This window comes from Mus caroli, unplaced genomic scaffold, assembly GCF_978045245.1.
Source record: "Mus caroli unplaced genomic scaffold, Mus_caroli_1 scaffold_7, whole genome shotgun sequence".
Classification (NCBI taxonomy): Eukaryota; Metazoa; Chordata; class Mammalia; order Rodentia; family Muridae; genus Mus; species Mus caroli.
The window spans coordinates 101,160,119-101,184,338 of NW_028227262.1; the positions used below are offsets into that span (position 1 = coordinate 101,160,119).

Consider the following 24,220-nt stretch of genomic DNA (forward strand, 5'->3'; position numbering starts at 1 on the left):
TGCTGGTGGTGGAAGGTGGTGGTGAGCTGGAGTGTGGTCTTAGTCGCTCACTAGCTCCCCAGCAGAAGATTTTTCCAAGACAGGGTTTCTCTGTGTAGCCCTGGTTGTACCAGAATTCACTCTGTAGACCAGACTAGTCTCCCAGATCCACCTGCTTCTGCCTTCTGCCTCCTTCCTGACTGCTGGGATTAAAGGTGTGCACCACCAATCCTGACCAATTTTTTTTGGGGGGGGGGTTACATGTATGAATATTTTCCCCACATGTATGTCTTTATACCACACACGTTGCAGTGCCTGTGGAGGCCAGAAGAGGTGGTAGATTCTCCTTGGAAATGGAGTTATAGGTGGTAGTTAGCTATCATATGAGTGCTGAGAATTAAACTCACAACCTCTCAGTGCTCTTAACCTCTGAGAAATCTCTCCAGCCCTTAGAATGTTTTAATAATGGAGATAAGTGCTACATAAATATTAAATGTCACTTTATAAAAATACTCCGTGTCAGATGAGTGTAGTGGCACATACATTAATCTCAACATTCAGAAGGTGGAGGCAGAGGCAGAGGCAGAGGCAGAGGCAGAGGCAGAGGCAGAGGCAGAGGCAGAGGCAGAGGCAGAGGCAGAGGCAGAGGCAGTAGGATCTCTGTGAGTTCGAGGCAAACCTGGTCTACATAGTAAGTTCCAGGACAGCCAGAATTACATAATGAGACTGTCTTGAAAAAATAAACAACAAACAAACAAACAAACAAACAAACAAACCAAAACCATACCAAAAGAATCCAAAAAACTCCATGTCACATAAAAGTAAAAAATAAAATGAATCCAAAATTCAAAGTCCTGAGTTGTTTCACTGGAACCCAAGCAATGCCTCCTTATGATCTGTGGCTGCTTTCCTCTGTGAGGACAGAACTGAGTGGTTGCCTTGAGATGAGAAAGTTTATAAAGGCAAGTCTGGATCTTCTGGTGCTGAGGGTATTGCTCACTGGCAGAGTGCTTGCCTAGCATGTACAAGTTGCTGGGTTTGATCCTCAACACTGCAAAAACAAAAGCATTATATTGCAATGAAAATCTTAACAAGAGAAAACAAGAACTCTCTAGGACAATGTGAGTCCCTCATAGTGTGCAACTGACAGTCAGGGGGAAAGAGTGACTTACATATGTGTGAAAAGGGTCTGAAGAGACATATAGAACCTGGCAAGATTGGCCCTTACAGGGGCTGAACTAGAGCTAGAGGGATCTCTTTGTATACTGTTTGCTTTTAGAGATAGGGTCTCCTACAAAGTCCTGGCTCTCCTGGAACTCACTACATAGACCAGGCTGAGCCTCAAACTCAGAAACCCTCTGCCTCCTCAGTGCTGGAATTAAAGGATGTGCCCACCATGCCTGGCTTCCTTGTATATTCTTGTACCATTTGAATATATATTTCATATATATATATATAATATATATTTCATATATATATATATATATATATATATATATATATATATATATATACCACATATATCTTATCTTTTTTTTTTTTCGAGACAGAGTTTCTCTGTATAGCCCTGGCTGTCCTGGAACTCACTTTGTAGACCAGGCTGGCCTCGAACTCAGAAATCTGCCTGCCTCTGCCTCCCGAGTGCTGGGATTAAAGGTGTGAGCCACCACACCCAGTATATCTTATCATTTTTAAAGTCTATTATTTTCACATGGGAGGCAAAGGCAGATGAATCTCTGAGTTCAAGGCCAGCATAGTCTGCAGAATGAGGTCCAGAACAGTTAAGGCTACACAGAGAAACTCTGTCTCAAAAAATTAATAATAATTTTTTTTTTTTTTTTGGTTTTTTGAGACAGGGTTTCTCTGTGTAGCCCTGGCTGTCCTGGAACTCACTCTGTAGACCAGGCTGGCCTCGAACTCAGAAATCCGCCTGCCTCTGCCTCCCAAGTGCTGGGATTAAAGGCGTGCGCCACCACGCCCGGTCAATAATTATTTTTTAACCTTAAAATGTTTTATGTGTATGACATTTTGCGTGTATGTATATGCACCACGTGTGTGCACACATATGCTATTGTGTGAAGAAGCTAGAAGAGATCATGGCATATTCAGGAATAGGAGTTATATATGGTTGTGAGCTGCCATCTCGATGCTGGGAATCAAAGCCAAGTCCTCTGGAAGAGCAGCAAGTGCTCTCAATCACCAGACTGTCTTCCCAGCTCCTTATAACCCATCTTAAAAGGAAGAAAGTATTAAAAGAACAAAGCTCCAACATAGTCAAGGAATTGCCTTTTGTGTGCTATGGCAATAAATACTTTGTTCCTTTGTTCTCTGTTCTTTTCCCATTGGCCATTTGTGTTCCCACATAAACATGTACATTCTCTTAATGTAAAATATAAGTAATGGTGGGTGTAGCTCAGTTGGTAGAGTGATTGCCTAGTATGTATGAAGCGCTAGGTGATACATGCCTATCATCCCAGCACTGGGTAGATCAAGAATTCAAGGTCATCTTTAGATACATAGTGAATTCAAGGCCAGCCTCAGCTATTGTCTCAAAACAGACAACAAAATATAGAGCCAGTCACAGTGGCAGCAGCACATTCCTGTGGTGATGCCCACATTGGAGGCCAAGACTGGAGGATCAGATTAAAACTGGGGCTGGGGAGATGGTTCAGTGGGTAAGAGCACAATCACGGAGACCTAAGTTCACGATCCCTAGCACTTTGAATCCCCAGAAACCACACAAAAAGCTAGGAATCGCTGCATGTGCCTGTAACCCAACCCAAAGGGGTAGAGACAGGGATCTCAAGAACCTCAAGGAGACAGCAAGTTTCTGCTTTAGTAAGCAACTCTGTAGCAAGGCAAGGCAGAGAGGCTATGTCCTGTGTCCTGCTCAGGCCACTATATTCAGGCACATTTATCTACAAACTCGAATACATGCAACACACACACACACACGTATGTGTGAGTGTGATGGGGGCCCTGCATGCCATGGCATGTGTGCAGAGGTCAGAAAACATCTCTGGAGTCAGTTCTCAATATCCACTTTTATGGTTGTCTTAGTTAGGGATTTACTGCTGTGAACAGACACCGTGACCAAGGCAACTCTTATAAAGACAAGATTTAATTGGGGCTGGCTTACAGGTTCAGAGGTTCAGTCCATTATCATCAAGGCAGGAACATGGCAGCATGCAGGCAGGCATGGTGCAGCAGAGCTGAGAACTCTACATCTTCATCTGAAGTCTGCTAGCAGAATACTCACTTCCAGGGAGCTAGGACTAGGGTATTAAAGCCCACACCCACTGTGACACACCTACTCCAACAAGACCACACCTCCCGATAGTGCCACTCTCTGGCCCAAGCATACACAAACCATCTCAATGGTGGATTTCAGGAATCCATCTTGAGTTATTAGGCTTGCGTTGCAAAGTGGCAATTGCCTTAATCATTGAATTATTGCAATAGCAAAAACACTTATGTTCTAAAAGTAATATGACTAATAAAGTTTTCAAATCCAGTTACTTGTGAGCTATTATAAAATACAGGTAAAAATACAGGAGCCACGGATGTACACAGTAGTAGTGCTTGCCGGATATACCTAAGGCTCTATTATAAAATACAGGTAAAAATACAGGAGCCACGGATGTACACAGTAGTAGTGCTTGCCGGATATACCTAAGGCTCTAGGTTTGATTCCCAGCACTGAAACAAAAAACAAAACAAAAACAAAAACAAAACAAAACAAAACAAAACAAAAGTTTATTTGTGCTGGTAGTCTAGCTCAGTGGTAGTCAATCTGCCTTACATGTGTGAGACCTAGGCTTTAATCCTGAACACTGAGAGAAAAAAGAAGGGATTCCTATTTACAATATCCAGGCATAGTGAGTTAAATTTGTGGACATACTGTTTCTAATACTAGTGTGGTCTGTTGTTATTTACAGAATGCCCCACCAGACCACGTCAGAGTCGGGCACTGTATATCTGGGCATGTCCCAGTTACCTGTGTTGCCCCATTACCAAGCGCAGAGCTTGGCACAGCACTCCAGATCAGCAATATTCTAAAGTAACAAGGGAGGACAATCCAGAATCCTGATAGAAAACTGAGCAGTCCTTGTCAGCATCTGCAGCGTCCAGCAAATTCTTGGGAATGTCCACAGGGATGCTGACTACAGCTGAGGATGGCGCAGCCTGTTCCTGCCAGCCCACAGAGTTCACTCTGCCCATGCAGTCTCCCAGCCATCAGAAGCTTCCCTACTCAAAGGCCCCAAACAGTCCTTGGGTGTCTGCATAAGCAAGTTACAAAAGCCAAAAAACAGCAGTTAGTCAAAAGTAGGTGGTCACGGTTGTACATTTCTGAGTAGGTCACTGAATCAGGGTTACTGGGCACTTATCTTCCAGGAACTGGAGTTAGAGAAATGGCTACCAGATGGATGCCTAACATAAAATGGAGGGTTTTTTTTTTTAGCTGTCATACACTCAGAACCAGTTTAGGGTGGATGGACCTACATATTCTTTCTACCCAGATATGCTGGGAGCACATTTGTTTGCTGTTTGGTGTGGAGAGGCATATTGCCCACATAGCCTGATGTGGGCAGGGGCCTGAGGAATTCTGAAGTTGCTAGGTGTAGGTTCAGAAGGGTGTGTGTGTGTGTGTGTGTGTGTGTGTACATACGTAAATACCTTCAGATGAAGGAGCTAAACTGCCCAGTGTGTTATTACAAGGGAGGGGGTGGACATAAACAAACCAAACAGATGGCAAGCAACTGAAGGGTTCCCATGCTGGTGTGCTGCTGTACCATTGCACATATGTAGAAGGACCTTCTGGACAAACTCTGTAGTTGTTCTTGTCCTTGACATAAACAGGAGACCCTGTTCCCCATGACCTCCAGGCTTTTGTGTTACTTCCTTACTTTTGTTTTTTTAAATACTGGGTCTTAGTATGTTGTCCTAGTTGGTCTGGAATTCACTATGTAGACCAGAATGGCCTTGAACTCAAGAAACTCCCCTGTGCCTGGCTCCTTAGTGCTAGGATTTTTTTTTTTAAAAAGATTTATTTATTTAATGTATGTGAGTACACTGTAGCTGTCTTCAGACACACCAGAAGAGGGCATCAGATCCCCATTACAGGTGGTTGTGAGCCATCATGTGGTTGCTGGGAATTGAAGTCAGGACCTCTGGAAGAGCAGTCAGATTCCTGGAACTGAATTGCTAAGTCATCTCTCCAACCCAGTGCTAGGATTAAAGGTGTCTATCAAGTTGTCCTGCTTTTTTTTTTTTTTTTTTTTTTTTGGTTTTTTTTGAGACAGGGTTTCTCTGTGTAGCCCTGGCTGTCCTGGAACTCACTCTGTAGACCAGGCTGGCCTCGAACTCAGAAATCCGCCTGCCTCTGCCTCCCGAGTGCTGGGATTAAAGGCGTGCGCCACCACGCCCGGCTCTGCTTTTTTTAAAACAAGGTTTCATATAGTCAAGTGATCTTTACCTCACTCTACAGCTGAAACTGGCCTTGAACTCCTGATCTTGCCTTTGGGATTATAGGTGTATGTTACATGCCTGGTAAAGTCTTCTGTTTTGAACAAGATTTTGTCCCCAAAATATTGCTAATCCTGTTACTTACAGTTAAGTGGGCTTTTGTTGCTGTTATTTATAATCCAGCCATTGCCCCCCCCCCCCATCCAGGCCCCACTTCCACAGTTCCTCATCCCATCCCCACACCCCCCACCTGGTGGATGTTCCCTACCACCAGGCTTCCCCTCTCCCTGTAGCCTCAAGTTTCTCGAGGATTGGGGACATCTTCTCCCACTGAGGCAGTCCTCTGCTATATATGTATTGGGGGCCTCAGACCAGCTCCTGTATGCTGGTTAGTAGCTCAGTGTCTGGGAGCTCCCAAGGGTCCGGGTTAGTTGAGACTGCTGGTCTTTCTATGGGGTCATCCTCCTCTTCAGCTTCTTCCATCCTTCCCCTAATTCAGCCATAGGGGTCCCTGACATCAATCCAATGGCTGGGTTAAGTATCTGTGTCTGTCTCAGTCAACTGCTGGTTTTGTTTTTTGTATTGCTCCCCCCCACACACCCTGAGATCTTCCCATAATGCATTTTACAGGGCAGTATGTGTAGTCCTGGATCTACACATAATGTAGACAGGGTCTCACTGTGTAGTCCTGACTGTTCTCAAACTCACTGTGTAGACTAGGCTGGCCTTGGACTCACAGAGATCTACCTGCTTCTGCCTTCTGAGAACTGGGATTAAAGAAGTGTGCCATCACCCACTACAGGTAATTGTTTTGATTGTACCTCAGTGGAATTACTCCAGTTGGTTTGATTGCATGTTGGGAGAATGAGCAGTAATTACTGTTGGGGTTCAGGAGTCACTACACAAACCATATGAACACTGATCTCGTTACGTAAGAATAGTTTATTGAATGCACACCCGGATAGTGCTCAGACCAGGGACATAGCTCAGAATTATCCGAACTATGACAATGGTTATCTTTCTCTGTCAGTTTATAAAGGAAAAAAAAATCACAATGAGTTCATATGTAGGTGCAGGAAGAGCAGCTTGGTGGTCAGCTCTGACTCAAGATATTTCAGACATAGCAATTTATATTGACTTTTGATTTGATGGGTCCTACATAAAGCTTTGTGGAATTCCTTAAGATTAGCAAACCTCATATAGAACCTATATAACAGGGAGCTGGAGAGATGGCTCAGTGGTTAGGAGCACTGACAGCTCTTCTGAAGGCCTGAGTTCAATAATTCCTAGCAACCACATGGTGGCTCACAACCATCTGTAATGGGATCTGTTATGTCTGAAGATAGCTATAGTGTATTCTCTCTCTCTCTCTCTCCACACACACACACACACACACACACACACACACACACACACACACACACACACACGAGACAAGAGAGAGAGAGAGAGAGAGAGAGAGAGAGGCTATGTGGTCAGGATGTCCTCACTCTGAGCCAAGTCCCTTCTCTGTGTCAATGACTGGCTGGCATGTTACAGCAACAATATGAAATAGCTGGCAGGCATGGAACAAATGGCTACATCAAGTAGATCATAACAATTATATACCAACTGTCAAAACCCGTTTGTTTTGTTTTGTCTTGTTGACAGGGGGTTTCTCTGTGTAGCCCTGGCTGTCCTGGAACTGAATCTGTAGACCAGGCTGTCCTTGTACTCAGGGACACGCCTGTCTCTGCCTTCTGAGTGCAGGGATTAAAGGTGTACATCAGCTTCAAGACCCTTTTTAAAAGAATATTTGTTATGTGTATGGATGTTTTGTCGGCATGTATGTCTGTGCACTAGTGAGCCTGGTGCCTAGAGAGGAAGCAATAGCATCAGATCCCCTGGAACTGGAGTCATAGAAAAGAGCAGCCATGCGGGTGCTGAGAATCAAACCCAGGTCCATCTGGAAGAGCTTTTAATAACTGAGCCATCTCTCCAGTCCCTGTCATGGCTCTTTTAGGCCTTTTTGAGCAGCAAGGTTTAGAAGAAATGGGTCTATCTGTGGCTGCCTAAAGCTTATTAAGTCCAGTTTCATGTCTCCATAGGTGCTGGCATCATCTCAAACCACTGGGACAACATTATTCTGTTAATCGTATTTTTGTAGAAATTTGACAGGTATACAGCTTAAAAAGGACAAATACAGGGACAAAGAAACAGCATACAGGCAATCCTGATTTGTATAGTGGTCTTCAGTTGTGAACTCAAGCCAGAAGTTAACCAACTAAATCAACCAGATGACCACAGAGGGTGAGACTTATAAACAGGTTATCAGAAGAAACGAGGCGAGTTAAAGTAACTTGAGAACGCTGCCCAGTGGTGGCATACACCTTTAATCCCTATTTTTCTGTTAACAATCATCCCAAATCTTGGCTTTGGCAACTTGCATGCTTTTTTTGAGGCAGGGTCTTATTCTGTAGGTCTGGTTGGCCTGGAATTGTAGAGCTGACTAGTCTCAAACTCACAGAGATCTGCCTGCCTCGGTGTCTGGAGTGCTGGGATTAAAAGTGAGCACTTTACACTTTAATACAAACTAAATTATCTAGTCACTCACTGAAATACTTGGTAACCATCTAAGACATGCCAGATAGTCTTGTTCAGGTACAAAAAGTCCCAGCCTTGTAGATTTCATCATGGACAAAGATACTACTAATCAAATGATTGAGTCAGATGGAGAGCTATGAAGAAACACAGGCAGAATACAGGAAACGGGAAGCCAAGCATGGTGCCTCCAACAGGCTAGAGTACCAGAGTAACAAGAGAGAGAGAAGGGGACTACAGTGGTGGTTTTTGTAATACTCTGGCAGAACATCTACAGGAGCCATCTCATGGAGGGCTTTAGATCGCAGTGTAATACCCCATGATCCATCACGGGGAGGAAAGCATGGCATCGGGATGGCCTCTGTCTGGGGTAGTGAGAGCAGGCTGCCCAGGAATTTATTTTTGAGCAGGTCGAGAAGTAGAGAAAGGGAAAGGATTTCATCACCTGCCCCATGTCTTCAAACACAAGCCTTGTTCTCTTCATAGATGACCCCAGCGTTCAACATCCTGACTTGCTTCACTAGTCAAACTCCAGCATGCTCTGCACAGAACTGGTGTTTCCTTCTGGCCCCCAGGCACTTCCACTTCTGGATTCCAAATATTCAGTCCTTGTCACATAAGACTTTTTCCTTTTGAGATGTACTATGTGGCCCAGGCTGGTTTCAGATCTTTTAAGACCAGGTTGCATGTAGCCCAGGCTGGCCTTGAATTCCCTATGTAGCCAAGGATGACCTTGAACTGCTCATTCTGCCTCCACAAGCCACATGATGGGATTATGCGTGTGTACCAGTTTCTATGGTTCTGAGGATCAAACCCACAATTTCATGCATGCTAGGCAAATGTTCTACCAGGTTCCACTCCCAGCCCTCAGTTTTATCCCAAGACACTTGCTCTTTCTTTGAGATTATGCAACCAAATGCAGGCCCTTTGTGAGGCTGTGTAGTAGCACAGGCCAGACCCACGATATCTTCACCCTAATGGTGTTATGGTGTTTGAGAACTATGCTTCCATGATGAAAGCATTGCACAAAAGGTCTTGTTTCAAAGTCCTTGTCCCTCTAGTGTGAAGCAGAGCAGCTGGGGGCCTGCAGAGTCCATGCTGAGTGTGTAGGGTGTGTGTGTGATGGAAAGGGCTCATGTCTGGTACAGAATAATAGTGAGGGAAAATAAATACAAACTGCCACCAGTACCTGGGGAGGGGAGACTTTTGCTGGTCAGGACCTACCCAGGAGAGCCTGACACTTTTGCTCAATTTGGTAACATGGCTACAGCACTTAACATCCTGCACTGGTAGGAATCATGAGGACAGGGCTACAGCTTTTTCTCCCTTAGAGAAGTAGAAAATCAAGGTATGACTTACAATCAATGAACCTTAGGACTTATGAAAATTAACGTATAAACATTGTAGATGGGAAGTGGTTTACTCGATCACCACCTTATGGAAACATACTTACCATCCATTCCACAGAGTGTTAAGGTTTTATATGTGCACGTGTCAGTGTATGTATATGTCACGTGTTTGTGTGTGTGCTCCTCATGGCCAAAGAGGGCTAGAGGAGGAGGCGGAGGTTGGGCTTTCGGTGGCCCAGTGTCCTCCATGCAAATCCAGCTGGCCCTGCCCAAGTCCGTCTCCAACCATCTTTTTCTTTCAGAACTTCAATAAATACACAAAATTGACAATACGTAATCACCACCATTACCACAACCTGGAACAAAATAGCATTACCGGATCACAAACAATGAGCAACATGGGGAGGGTCAAGGCAAGACAGGGACTTTACACGTCTTCATAAATACCTTTATTTTCACAGGTTTTTAAAGTGAGTATGGGGCAGAGGCAGGTGGATTTCAGTGAATTCAAGGTCAGCCTACAGAGCAAGTTCCAGGGCAGCCCTGTCTTAAAAGAACAACAACAAAGTAAGGGAAATCAGACCTTCAGTAACCCCAGCCCCAGATGCAAACAGCACAGGCCTGTTTTCCCACATTCCTCCAAAGTGGTGACAATGACACTAACAGTCCCATCCCCTCCAGTGGGACTCCCTGGAAACACACAAGCTGTTAGATAAGCGCGTGGCCACCGGTGAGAGAGAATCTGACAACTCTGACTTTGAACTAAGTTTTTGGTTCCTTGAAACGGGCTCATGTAGCCAAGCATGTCCTTGCACTTCTGCACCTCCTGCCTCTACCCAGATACAAGGATTACAGACACGTACCACCATGGCCGCCAGTTTAATCTAATGCTGGGGATCTAACCATGGCTCCATCCACGCATGCTCGATGAACACTCTACTGAGTCACATCCCCAGCTCTGCCCAAGGGAAATCTTGGAAACTAGTTTTGAGTTTTGAGCTGCTCAACCAGAAGCTGAACAACTTCAAAATTGCAACCTTCCTAACCGGCCTTTTGTTGCTGCCTACATTGCTAAGACAGTGATGGGAGCCACCAAGATCTCAGGGGACTGTTGAACTGCTTGTTTCTGCCACCTTTTCTGTGTTCATGAAACTTCCCTGCAGCAGGAATCCCAGGGGCACTTAGCACCAGCAGTCCATGGGAGAACCTTGCCCTGGGAAGCCTAGCAGATGGCTTGGATTCAAGGAGCAGCAGCTTGGATTTGAGGGGACCCAGGAGGCCCTTGTCCTAGTGGCCTCGTTATGGAGCTCCCTGGGTGCTACCCTGCATTCTCCATCTTTACAGACAGACAACTATGCAGAGACCCCACTAGACTTTCCTGACCATGGTCGCTGAGCTGCTGACCTCCACCATATGCCTTGTGGTCCTGACTGACCACAGTGTCCTTGGACATGGGTGAGACAGGAGGGTCACTGGAGAACTTTCCCCTGGCTGCGCCTTTAAACAGACCTGTAGGTGACACGTGACTTGGTGAGCTCCTCTCACAGGCCACATAAGCAGAGGATGCCAAGTGTGCATGACTGCTCTGATGGCGTACCAGCCAGGAACGACAGGTGAAGCTCTTGCCACACTGGCCACAGCTAAAGCGCTTCTCCTGAGAGTGGCTGCGCAGATGTCGCAGGAAACTGGGCTTGTGCGTGAAGCATGAGCCACACTGGGTGCACTGGAAGGCATGCTCGCCAGAGTGCACACTCTGGTGCACTGTCAGGTTGGCCAGGCGTGTGAAACGTTTGTCACACTGGGTACATGGAAATGGCTTCTCACCCGTGTGTGTGCGCCTATGTTCCACCAGAGTAGACAGGCGCCCAAAACGACGGCCACACTGTGCACAAGGGAAGGGCCGCTCTCCAGTGTGGGTACGCTGATGCTCCAACAACGTGGATAGACGGCCAAACCGCTTCTCACACTCGGCACATTTGTAAGGCTTTTCCCCAGTGTGTGTGCGGTAGTGTGTGGTAAGTGTTGACTGGTGGACAAAGCTCTTGCCACATTGGACACAGGTGTAGGCACGCTGGGCTGTGGGTGCACGGCGATTCCTGGTGACAGTGGCCTGCTGTGTAACACTTTGGGGACACTGGAGACTGGCAAAGGGCTGAGATCCATGGTGGGAGTACTCAGGCTGTGTACTGAGCTCTCTGACACTGAAGTTCTGGCCATCCTCAGTGCCCTCAGCAGCTGGCACAGGCTGACTCTGAGAGCCTCGAGGGAGGGGAGCTGCCTCTCTCTCTCTGCAAACAGGGAGCAGATCGCCACAGGTTCCCTGCTCGAAATCTTCCTTGCCAGGTCCCCCTTCAGTTGCCCAGGATGGCTCTGGTGCCATGGACATCCCCTCCAGGGTCCTTTTCTTGTTAGCCAGCCATGTTTCTGGTGGGATGAGACACAAACATGAGTCATCTCAGCCATAGGCTCACTCGAGCCTGTTACTGACGCCCGCTCTGCACTAACCTATCTCCCAGAGGCCCAAACTCTGAGTCATCTACATGACACCCAGATGCCCTTTAAGCTAAGCCATGTGCCTTGCTTAAGGCTTCTTCTCATTTATACTATCAGATGCTGCTCTCTGACAAACACTGATCTGTGCCATCAAGACTATGAATGAGATAGGCTGCCTCTAACACCCTGATTACAGAAGTGTAAACACAGAGTATATGTGTCTTCTGTGTATACTGTTCACAATTTTTTACCATTCTCAAAGGGCTCTCTGGCTCAGACATAGCTTCTTGTTCTTATGTTGTAGTGCTAATTTCTGGTAATCTTTCTCCTAACTGAAAAGCCCTTCTGGGGATGGGGGATTGTGTCCCATGCAGTCCGTCCTTACAGTGCCCTAGTACCATGCAAACTATAGTTCACAAAGCAAAGACAGGAGACTGGGAACAAAATGACAATTTTATGCAACTCTGTGGGAGGATGACCACAGCAAACACACACAGGGACCACAGGACACCACAGGAAACCTGCTCGATGCCACTTCCAGACACTCATACAGGAGGCTTCATATAGTTCAGAGACCCAGAAATGCAGCCCGCCCTGGGCCTCACCTGAGCACAGGGATGCACTGGCTGTCTCCTGCAGGCTCTTCTCACATACCTCTTCCTCTTGCTTGATCCAGGGAAGAACACCCGGGGCAGATTCCAGCTGGCCTGTTTCTGAAGAAAACAGAAGCAGCTCTGAGGGTATCAGATGTCATGGTCTTTCCTATCACCATCTCTGGCCAGGACCAGTGACCACCAGGTTCTCTCAAAAGAACCACAGAGGCAGCAAAGACAGAATAGATCCTGGGACTTGTGGTAAGGCTAACATGAGGTGTGCTAGGGAGTCGGGAGAGCAGGGATACATGACTTCTGAATGACCAGCAGTAGCCTATGCCTAAGGGTCCACAGCCTTCCATCACTAGCACCCTTTAGGCTATGAATACAGACTATGTTTCCAAAATACTCCCTCAAGCACGTAACCAGTAGGATGTAAAGGCTCAGACCTTTCCGCTATAATGTCCCTAGCTTCTCTGTGCCTTAGTTTCCTCACCTATATACAGAGAAAGACAAAAACCTACGAGGGATGTCAATGGATTAATATTTATAGTGCGTAAGTACTAACTTGGCTTGTTAAATTGGAAATAAATGTCTCATCCTAAGAGAAAGGGCGATTCTTCTTTCCCTCCTGGTAGCTTTTTGTTTTGTTTTTCAAGACAGAGTTTCTCTAAGTGGCCCTGGCTCTCCTGAACTTGCCACACCCAGCTCCTACTAGAGTTTTGGTTTGGTTGGTTCTTTTTGGAGACAGGGTCTCACTATGTAGACCAGGCTAGCCTCTAACTCACAAAGTTCCACCTGCTTCTGCCTCCTCAGTACTGGGTTTAGGTGTCTGCTACCATGCCCAGCTTCCAGTTGCTTCCCAATGGTCACCTTGAACTGCAGTGGCAACTCTGTAGGAAAGGGAAGCAGCAAGTTGAAAGGCACCTGGGTCTCTGACACCTTGAGCTCCAAACAAGCCTGGCAGGAGTAAGAAGGGCCATCTTGTCTAAGCTGCTATGCATTACCCAGGCTGCTTCTGAAATTTTAACTAAACAGCTGGGGTTTCCATCAATCTCTCTCCAGAAGCCTAAGTAGCATAGTACCCTAGGATAAGTGTCCTTTCAAGGGACAAGTGACTTCACTGATCTGTGCCAATCTCTTAAACTCCACACCCACACCACAGCAAATCATGCACCCCGCCCCTCCAGAGGGAGCCAGCAACCAGTGCATTTATATGAAATAAATTTATTTATGTTAAATGTTAAAAGCTAAAAATAATAATAATAATAAATTTCAATTTCAAGCCACAACTATCTAGCTACCAACCATGTGCTTCAACACTGTGCTAGGTTTTGACCCGAAATACAAGGTCAGCTCTCCATGGTTCCAAAGGTACCAGTCATACTGAGAAGGTGCTGCCCAGCCATGTGTGCCCACCTTCCCTACACAGGCTGCTTCTGTAATGTTAACCAAACAGTCAGGAAACCAAGTTTTTTGCAAGTGGCACTTTCAAGCTCTGGAGAAAGAAGTCAACAGTAAGTAACACACCACCTGGGTAAGCACTTGCCACAGTCTGATGGCAGTCTAAGCCTGAGATGGATTCCTGGAACCCACAAGATAGCAGGAGAGAAGTGATGCCTGTAAGTTGTCCTCTGACTTCCAGATACACTTTGTGAGTTGTGACTTCTAAGTACAGACTATAATAAGATTAGCAGCTACACTGGGAGGGGCTTGGGATGGGGGAGGTGGCCAGAAAAAAAAATTAGATTGTATATATGTATCTGTGCACGAGTGCAGTATGCTCAGAGACAGAAGGTGTCGGATCCCCTGGGGCTGGAGCGACCAGCAGCTAACAGCTGCCTGATGTGGGTGCCCAATATAGGTGCTGGGAATCCAATTTAGGCCCTCTGGATAGATAGCATGTGCTCTGAGCTTCAGAGCCATCTCTCCAGCTCATGAGAAGCCTTTTAAATTGGACACAACTGTAATCCCAGCACTCAGAAGACAGAGGCAGAATGACAGCTATAAGCTTAGGGCCCACGTGGTCTATATAGTAAGTTCTAGGCCAACCAGGCCACAAGCAAGACCCTATCCAGAGAGAGAAATGCTTGACCTCTGCACTACTGAGCAAAAACATGTTCATGTAAGAATGTACTTGCATAGTCAAAAGGCCAGAAGCTCAGCAGTCCCTGTCCAGGGGATCCCTATAACCAACCTCTAAAACTCTGAGGTATCCACAACACTTGCACATGTTGAAACTGTAATGCTCATGCTTACTGACTGAAGATTCTCAATTAGGCTTTCCTTGGAAACTTCTAGAAAATTAAGTAAGAGCATTCAAATGACAGTGGAGAAGTTAACAGAGGGTGGAGTAATAGCCAGGACTATCAAAGGATAGGCAGTCCAAAGCCCCTGAAGTCACCACATTCCACGGCATACCAAAACTCTGCAAGAAAGTTCTAGGTACCTCCAGGGACATACCAGCCTATTCTGCATCTGCTTCCTGACCTCAACTACCATGGTGTTTTAGGCCTTTCTGTACAACAGAAAGGGGTTGCCATCTGGCTCTTGTAGAGGAGTCCTCAGTGAGCCAACAAGTATCACCACCTACCAAGCGTGTCCTCGTGATCCTCTATATCTTCCACACACCACTGACTGACTTCTGTATGCTGGCACTCTGGTCTCTCTGGTCCCTACCCCCGTAGGGACCCCAAAAAACTTTCTTAGTGCAGCTTGCCAACCACTCAGTGAATTCTTACTTAGTTTACCTACCAGAGACTCCTTCAAATGACAGCATTTTGTTTATTTGTTTTTTGTTTTTTTCAAGACAGGGTTTCTCTGTATAGCCCTGGCTGCTGGCTGTCCTGGAGCTCACTTTGTAGACCAGGCTGGCCTCGAACTCAGAAATCCGACTGCCTCTGCCTCCCGAGTGCTGGGATTAAAGGCGTGCGCCACCACGCCTGGCTTTCTTCTTTTTTTTAAGGATTTTATTTATTTTATGTATATGAGTACACTGTAGCTGTTTTCAGACACACCAGAAGAGGGCATTGGCTCCCATTACAGATGGGTGTGAGCTACCATGTGGACTCTGGGAATTAAACTCAGAACCTCTGGAAGAACAGTCAGTGCTCTTAACCACTGAGCCATCTCTCCAGCCCCCACTTTTCTTAAATATAGTAAAATCTAAAACCAAGGAAAGGGGCTTGAGGGAGAGCTCTTACAGAGGACCTAGGTTCAGTTCCCAACACCCACACTGGGATGCTCAACAGCGACTAATTCCATTACGAAGGGATGTAACATTACATGTGCAGTACCTCAACAGGTACATACAGACAAGCAGGTATGACTTTTATTCATTCAATGTGTAAAGGTTAGTGCTCTAATATCTTGTTTTAATCTGGATATGGCTGTGTTATGTTTATTCTTGAAGCACCTGTTTCAAGTTTGTATAAACATTGCTCCTCATTCATTCTCTGCCTTGCCAATAAAAGCCAAGAGCTTTACAGGGAATAAGGAAGGACTTCCAATTGTAAAAAAAAAAGTGATGGAGAAAGGGACAGAAGTGAAGGAGGGAGCCAGGAGGACAGGTCAAGCAAAAAAAAAAAAAAAAAAAAAAAAACCATCAGAAGAGAGCTGGATGAAGGATGACAGAATGCAAGGAAGATAGGAATATATTCTGGAAGGAAGCCAGACTAGTGTGGAGGGTTAGAATGAGTAATGATTGCTCAGTATTTGGCTCAAGGCAATTTTTTAAAATCTTACTCTGTGTGGTTATTTGGGAATTAGTTGATTAAGGATAACTGCTGTCATACTAATTTTGTGAATCAATGGTAATAGAATACTAATTTTACCCATACATACATACATACATACATACATACATACACACACAGAGGTGGGGGGGGGGAGTAGTACCTTTGTGTTCGAGCAAACAGGAATCTATCCTCTTTCAGTAAGAGTGATCCCTTCTACTGTTTCTGTCATTTGAACTAAGGGTTTCTTTACCTTTAAAAAGTTTCAAAAAGCAATATAAAATAATCCTATAATCCCATAATCCAAAGGCTGAGGTACAGGCACAAATTCAAGGCCAGCCTGAGCAACCCTGTAACTTCCCTGCTAGCCTGAGTTATAGCAAGATCCTGTCAGAGAGAGAAACAAAAGACTAGAGCTGTAACTCAGAGGGAGGGGCTTGCCTTAGAATTTCCCTTATCAATGCAAATGGCTTTACAATCTGCATTCCAACTCTTTTTGGTGCTATTACCTAACAGAGAATGAAAACTGAGCTCTCACACCGACCCATTCATTGTTTATCATCCTAGAGTGTGCCAGGCACAGGGGAAGAGGAACATCACACTAAGACTTAGTTACTTCCCTGAAGAGAGCACAGCATGGTGGAAACAAGGTAAAGAGCTGGGCCATGAGCATCAAAAGTGTAATAAGGTGAAAAACTATCTGCCTCACTACACACCTAGAGGAACAAACATAAGTAGAGGAAGCCTCTACTCTACAGAAATGAACTGGGAAGAACTGGACAGTGGGAGCAGGTTCTAGCCTGAGGGTCTTTACTAGAAGCTCTGGATAATCCATTTAACCTCTCTGCAAGCTCCAGGATGATGCAAGAGCTGGGGATATAGCTATGGAATTCTAGATTTAATCAAGTCCCACACAAACACACTCCTGCACACTTGGCTAGAGGACCCAGTGTTTACTGCAGGCCTCACTTCTCAGACCTGAGTCACCTTTATAAATCATGTCCATGGGGCTAGACAGATGGCTCAGTGGTTAGGAACACTGACTGGTAGGATCCAGGTTCTATTTTGAGTACATTCATGGCAGCTCACAACCAACTACCTGTAACTGGATCCAGGGGATCTAATGCTCTCTTCTGGCCTCTGCAGGAACCAGGCAAGCATATGATGGATGCACAGAAATACACGCAGGCAAAACAGCTCATACACACAAATCAGAAGCATGTCTCTGCTTAACTGTAAAGACAGGAATCATACCTTCTACCAGCTTGAAGGCAGAGGGTCAATTTGCTCTGGTTCTCAGATCCAAGAGGTGCTGAGGAAATACATGGAGGAAAAGAATGAAAGCACCTTTGGAAGCCCCTGGGGATGCCTCTTACCTAGAGAGCCTAGCACCTCACGCCTCTCCTCTGCTACGCGCTTGCAGAGTTCCTTCTGCCAGTCTTCTGGGCTGCCTTCCTGTTGCTCAGGGAAACACCCAGACACCTCTTCGGTAGTCACAGAAACCTGGAGGAATACAAGTCCCCAACACCCCTTTCAGAAACCAGCCTTCAAAACTGAGGGCACCACTGACTAAATGCTAGCTTCTGCCCACATTTCTTACAGAAAGACAGACAAGTGCACAGGGTCCTTCTAGCTCCACTGCACACTTGTATCTTCCCTTGGGACCTGAATGGAGATGCTTTCTGTTGACTTCCTCTACTTAAACCAGTTCTCACTCTCAGCAGTCTTCCTGGGCCTTCCCTTCTAGCCCACCTCCATTCCTGCAGGCCAGCTGCTCATCCTCAGAAACACTCTCCACGGGGGACCCCCACCACCACCACCACACCAGGCTGAGCCTCTGATCAGTGCCCGGCTCAGCCATCAGAGAGGCTTCTCCCTGTAGTACGTGGGAACTAACAGAGACCCGCAATGGAAAATGTGGAGAGAGTGAGAGACTTTGGGGCATTCGTTCTTAAATGGAATGTCTTCATCACAGAAGGCTCAGGGATCTATGGGAAAGGAGGAAGAAAGGGAAATGGGAAAGGAGGAAGAAAGGGAAATGGGAGTCCCAGTACTGAGAAAGTGAAGCAGTCATGGGCTCCTATCTCTAACTAAAAAGCTTTCTGCAATCAATAACAATCTTCAGGTGTAATTGGCCATCATCAAACAGACTCAGTGGTATTTCTGTAGACTTTGTCTTGTTTTGCCTGCATGTACGTCTATGTGAGGGTTTCAGATCTTGGAGTTACAGACAGTTGTGAGCTGCCATTAGATGCTGGGAATTAAACCTACCTCCTCTAGAAGAGCAGTCAGTGCTCTTAACCACTGAGCCATCTATCCAGCCCTTCTTTTTCTCTTTTCTTTTTATGTATTTATTTATGTATTTATGTATTTTTTTTTGAGACAGGGTCGGTCTCTCTCTCTCTCTCTCTCTCTCTCTCTCTCTCTCTCTCTCTCTCTCTCTCTCTCTAGTCCTGGCTGTCCTGGAGCTCTCTATATAAACTAGGCTGACCACCAACTCACAGAGATCCGCCTACCTCTGAAGGCATGCACCACCACACTTGGTGAAAACATTTTTTGGTTTTTCAAGGCAGAATTTCTCTGTGTAGCCCTGGCTGTCCTGGAATTCACTCTATAGACCAGGCTAGCCTCAAACTCAGATATATGACTGCTTCCCAAGTACTGGGATTAAAGGTGTGTGCTACCACTACCTAGCAAAATAATCTTTTTCAATAAGGAAAAAAAAGCTCATTTTGGAAGAAGACAACTGTTGCTGCCCAAACATACCCTTCCCAACAACCCACTCTACTGTTACCTTTCCAATATCACACTGTACTTCTGACATTTTTAAAAGCTCCTTAAAGTCCATAGTGACTAGTATTTATTAAGCACTAGAATTCAGATTGGAGGCCTTTCCTCCCTCTATGAATACCTTGGGGGCTTCATCCTTGCTGCTGGGGGGGAGCCTCAGGACCCAGGGGTTCCGGTTTTGCATCTGATTCTCCAGGTTCTCCAGCCGCCGTTGCAGCAGCCCGTACTCCTGCAGCAGCGTCCCCAGCACGGCCCACTTGCCCTCTAGCTGGCTGCTGAGCTCCATGGCCGTCTTCTCGAAGTCAGCCAACTTCTTCTCAGCTGACCCTGTTCTTACTTCCAAGTTTTGAAGGTGGACAGCCTGGGACTCTGTTTTCTTTTCCACTGCCTGAACAGCAGTTAGGATAGCTAAAAGGGAGATCTCTGCAGACTGGATCTGGGTCTGTTGTTGGAGGTCAGTCCCCATATGCCAGTCCTGGAACCAGAGACAAGGAGATATGTTGGCTTCCAGTAGAACTTCCAGAACTGTTCTCAAATACAGGAAGATCGGTATCTTCTGGAATGCATTCAGGTTCCTCACTTATCAGATCCCAGTCAAGACCAAATACACAGGCACAAAGACCAAACACACAGGCACAAAGACCAAATACACAGGCACAAAGACCCCTCAGAACCTTCATGGAAATAATCTTGAACCTAGATCCATTGCAATGGAAGAAAAAACTATCCAAAGTGTGCTGGATTATATTAGTTCCATCGGTTTTTGACCACATTTTCTTCCTCTGGGGACATAGCCCAACAGCAAGGCCACAGACCTGCCTATCCAGTGGCAAACTCAACTCTCACTCCACACCCCCCACCAGGGTCTCTGTGTAGTCTTGGAACACTATCTGTACTGTAGACTTGGGGTGGCATCACTCTCAGAGACCCACCAGCCTCTGAGTGCTGGGATTAAAGGCCACCACCTGCACCTTCACCACCTCTTAGAGCAGCTTCCCCTAAAATGAGACCAGCTGTTCCTTCTTTGGTGATCTCTTAAGGGCCCAGAGACTCAACTAACACTGTGCGAATTCCTAACCTGCTACTAGGTGCCTTAGAGTTTCTATTGCTTTGATGAATCACTATGACCAAAAACAACTTGGGGAGGAAAGGATTTATATTCACACTTACACTTCACAGATCACTATGTATCACTAAAGGAAGTCAGAGCAGGAACCTAACAGGCCAGGAACCTGGAGGCAGTTGCTGATACAGAGGCCATGGAGGAGTGCTGCTTACTGGCTTGTTCCTCATGGCTTTCTCAGTTTGCTTTCTTACAAAACCCCAGGACCACCAGCCCAGGTGTGGGCCACCCACAATGAACTGGGTTCTCTCACACCAAATACTAATTAAGAGAATGCCCTACAGGCTTGCCATACAGCTCGGTCTTATGGAAGCACTTTCTCAATTGAGATTCCCTCCTCTCAGGTAACCTCAGCTTGTTTCGAGTTGGACACTAGGTCTCGGTGACTGAGACACCTCGACAAACAGCCCCCAACAGTCACTACACTGCCCTGAACAGTCACTTTACTGGAAGCTAGATCTTAGATGCCAGTTAGCAGCGCCAGAGAAAGCTGAAAGCCAGCATCTTAGTCGAAAGAAGGGGGAGGACAATGCCACCATGCATAATTGTAAATAAAATGAGGAGCTATGGGTTCAACAGATAAATCCTGGAACTTTTTTCTATCTCTAAGGTGGTCAAACTACAGGTATGAAAAAGCACTCAGGGTGTGTGAGATTATTATATACTGTTTTACCAATAAACATGAAAGTTCCTGACCATTGGTCAGACTGTGTTATATGTTCTAAACCAAAGACTGCAACGAATACAATTTTGTGACATTAAACTTCCCCCAAGATATCTCCCATAAAAGACACAGCAAAGTGTCCCACACAGTAAGATCCTTGTCACTAGACACTTCTCTCTTCCTCACTCCATCCTGGGGTCTGTGACCACTGACCCATACAACAAAATGTGGTTGGGAGGAGGCAGTCTTCACACATAAAGGTCTCCCAGAGAGAAAGGTCTCTCTGGGATCCTTTGCCACAAATCTAACACCAAGAAATGTCTTTGAAGTCACTGCAAAACTATTGCTAGCAGGAGACGCCTCTTACCTTCAGGGACAGTAAATCTCGGTAGTTCACTCACCTGAACCTAAAACACGCCTACCCAACGTTTTCTATAACACTGATTCCCTAACTAGTTGCTGTAGGAAAGTCTTCCTGGTGTTCATCAAAAAACAACAAGCGAGGAAGTATGTATCTACCCTTAATAGAATCGAATTCAGGCCCGAAAGGCCGTGGAACCCTCCCTCCTAGGCAGGAGCAAGATTCTAGGTCCCAGGACCAAGAGGGCTAACTGGAGGGGGCCTTAGCTCGGGATTGGATCGGAGATGGCTAATACTTGCGAGGTGGAGCAAAGAGGTCCTGGAAAAAAGGAGTCGTGGGGTAAAAACGACCGCAGCCGGTGCACCGGGCCCAGATATTTCCCGGTTAAGCTCAACGGCCGTATATTACAAATGATCAAACCCGTGGCAAAGGAGACAAGGACTTTATCATGTGGCAATAGACCTCCTAGTCCTCCTCCCTGACTACCTGGCTGAGCTCTACCCAATTTTAGGAGGTGGTAAGATGTCTTCCCGGCGAATTCACATCCCCCACATGATCGGTGAGGGCCACCCTTACCGGTGCAGCGGCCGCCTCAGTCATGGCTGCGCGCGATTCTGCCTCGTCTTGTTGTAGCCGCTGTGTTCCCTACAGGCGGCCCTTCCTGGCCTCACGATACAGAATCAGGATGGTCGTCCTGGACGCAGTTGGCAGTTTTGAGACGGAGACGTCCTCGCTGCTCCCGCGGCAGAAACGCAGGCCACGCCCTCCACAAGGCGGCTTCCCATTGGCTAGCCCTGGAGGTCCCGCCCCTGACGGTAGAGAAGCCAGACTCTATTGGCCAGCTGGGAACACAAGCAGCACAGCGTTCGCTAGCTTGTCGTCTCAGCCCTGCAGGTAGGTGTGAGCGCCAGGTGTTGAGCTCCTTTCACCTGTTAACTGTAGAGCCACGCCAACCACTAGGGTCACCTGCTGAGACTCCCCAGAACAAACTAGGCCACAAACACGCAGTTACTTTTTCCAGTGTATTTATAGAGCACCGATTAAGTTAATATTTCCACCTCCATAGTTCTTAGGGCCTTGTAGCCCAACCATTATCTTTTTTTACAAAATAAGTCATCAGAATCTGGGATCCAACGTCTTTGAGCTCAGGCAACCATGCAGCCTTTGTTCATTCTTAACTCAAAATACTGTTTAACCTGTCCTATTGAATTTCAGGATAAATGCAGTAAGCCCAGTTGTGCATAATGGCACAAGCAAGTAAATCCTACTAGGTAGATAGAGGTAGGGAAAAAAAAATCACTGGAGGTCCAAGGCCAGCCAGGATTATACAGCACCTCTTCCCCCACCCCAGCACTTGGATTTGTGTGTCAAATATGAATACTTGTTTTCCAGAAAACATCTAAAGCATTAGAAGAGAGGCCTAGGAACCCCCCAGAACAGCAACATGAGTGCTTGCAGTTGAGGATTAAGTTTGGGGCAGCTAAACTGTCCACGTTCAGTCTGCACGCTTACTGACAACTGCTGTGTTGCTTGTAGGGCCTAAACAACGGTTGGGTGTGCAGGCAAGTAACGTCCAGAACCATGGCTGCATGCCACAGACTTACTTACTTCCCCCTACCCTGGGAACGATGGCAGTGTTACCCTCTGCCTCATCTGTGCAGAACTTCTGAATGGCAACAGAGTCTGAAGGACTTTAGGGATAGCACAGCCAGGGATGAAGGCACCTGGGAGCCTTCATGTGCTCTGGTGTCTGAGTGACAAACAAGAGAGCAACTATCAGAATTGGAACCCATCACCCCAGCTCCAGAAGCACCCACAGGCTGTCTAGGCAGCACCCAAGGTGCTGTGGCAAAGAGGCACATGAAGCACCCGCTCTCGTGACTTTGAGGCATGACACTATCACCTCAAATTCCTGGTCTGGAGCTTGTGCTTTTGAAGGGCCCCTAACTCAGCTGGAAAGTGAAGGAACTTCTACCACTTGGCAGGCACAAGGGAAAGGCCCTGAGACAGAGCAGGTCCTGTCCTGTTCAGAGCTGGGCCCTTGCAGGGCTGGACTTCCCTGGAGGACAGAAGGCAAGAGGAAATGCAGGATTGTTTAGCCTCAGGAATGAGTCTGCATGTGGACAGCCAGGTGGTGGCTCCTTGCCACACTGGGGGCACTGATAGGAACGCTCACCAGTATGGATGCACTGGTGACAAAAGAGGTCTGAGGGCCGGCGGGAGGCCTTGCCACAGGCAGGCCAGCTCTACCTTTTGCCTGTGTGCTGATGCTGGTGCAATACCAGGCTCTTCTGTTGCTGAAAGGAGTGAAGGCATTCACTACAGTGGTAAACTGTAGTTGCTGGCCTTTGTCTCATGAAGGCATGGCTTGTTGGGGACCGGTGGCTTGTGGGCTCCTCAGGTGGCTAGTGGATGACAGGGCCTGACACCACCACTTTCTATGGTTCCAGTGTAGAGTGGCTTTTCCCTGACCTAATAGGCAAGCCACTCCAAGCCTCCTTGTGTTTCTTTTCTACATGGGTCTGCTAATGGATTGTCAGATTAATCTTCAAGCAGAAGCTCTGCCCACAGTCAGGGCCCAGGAATACCTGCTTCTGTGGCTGAGGAAGGATACAGGGTGGCTCTCCCATATCCTCTGCTGCCTGGGGTTCCCCAATCCGTACCCTAGGCACTCCGAGTGTGATGCCATCTGTGGCCTCTGGTCTTAATCCTGGTCCTTCTGTGGACTCCAAATACAGACTGGCTGCAGGACTGCAGAAGGTTCTGCTCAGATTCATCCTCAGACGGGGCTCTGTCTTGATGGTCATAGGAATCATTGCTGGTTCCAAGAGGACCTCATGGCTTCCCCTGCCATTCGATCCAGGCCTTACTCTAGGTTCAGGCCTCGCCTCCCTTCCCCAGTTTCTGTGAGTGCCATCAGATCAGGCCAGGGGTCCTAGTCATAGACACCACAGGGCAGGAGTGTCTCATGTATTGTTCAACTTTGCTTGCTGTCTTATGCTTCATTCCTGGAAACTGAGCTAAGAACACCAGAGAAGGAAGCAAGGTGCAGAAGCCAGGGGCCAGGGACCCTGCAGAGGGTCCTGCA

At 46.8% G+C, this 24,220-nt stretch overlaps 1 protein-coding gene and 1 pseudogene across 1 annotated transcript; both read right to left on the bottom strand.

The window, feature by feature from the left end:
* Positions 1-9,812: 9,812 nt before the first annotated feature.
* LOC110296091 (zinc finger protein 398-like) lies at positions 9,813-21,883 on the bottom strand. The gene is made up of 5 exons (XM_021164634.3): positions 21,709-21,883; positions 19,106-19,459; positions 17,571-17,697; positions 12,473-12,580; positions 9,813-11,798 (listed from the first exon to the last, which is right to left on the bottom strand). The coding sequence occupies exons 1-5, from the start codon at positions 21,730-21,732 to the stop codon at positions 10,693-10,695; spliced, it is 1,719 nt and encodes a 572-aa protein (XP_021020293.1). The 5' UTR covers positions 21,733-21,883; the 3' UTR covers positions 9,813-10,692.
* Positions 21,884-23,099: 1,216 nt separating this feature from the next.
* On the bottom strand, positions 23,100-24,203 carry Znf783 (zinc finger protein 783; annotated as a pseudogene).
* Between the last annotated feature and the right edge of the window lie 17 nt (positions 24,204-24,220).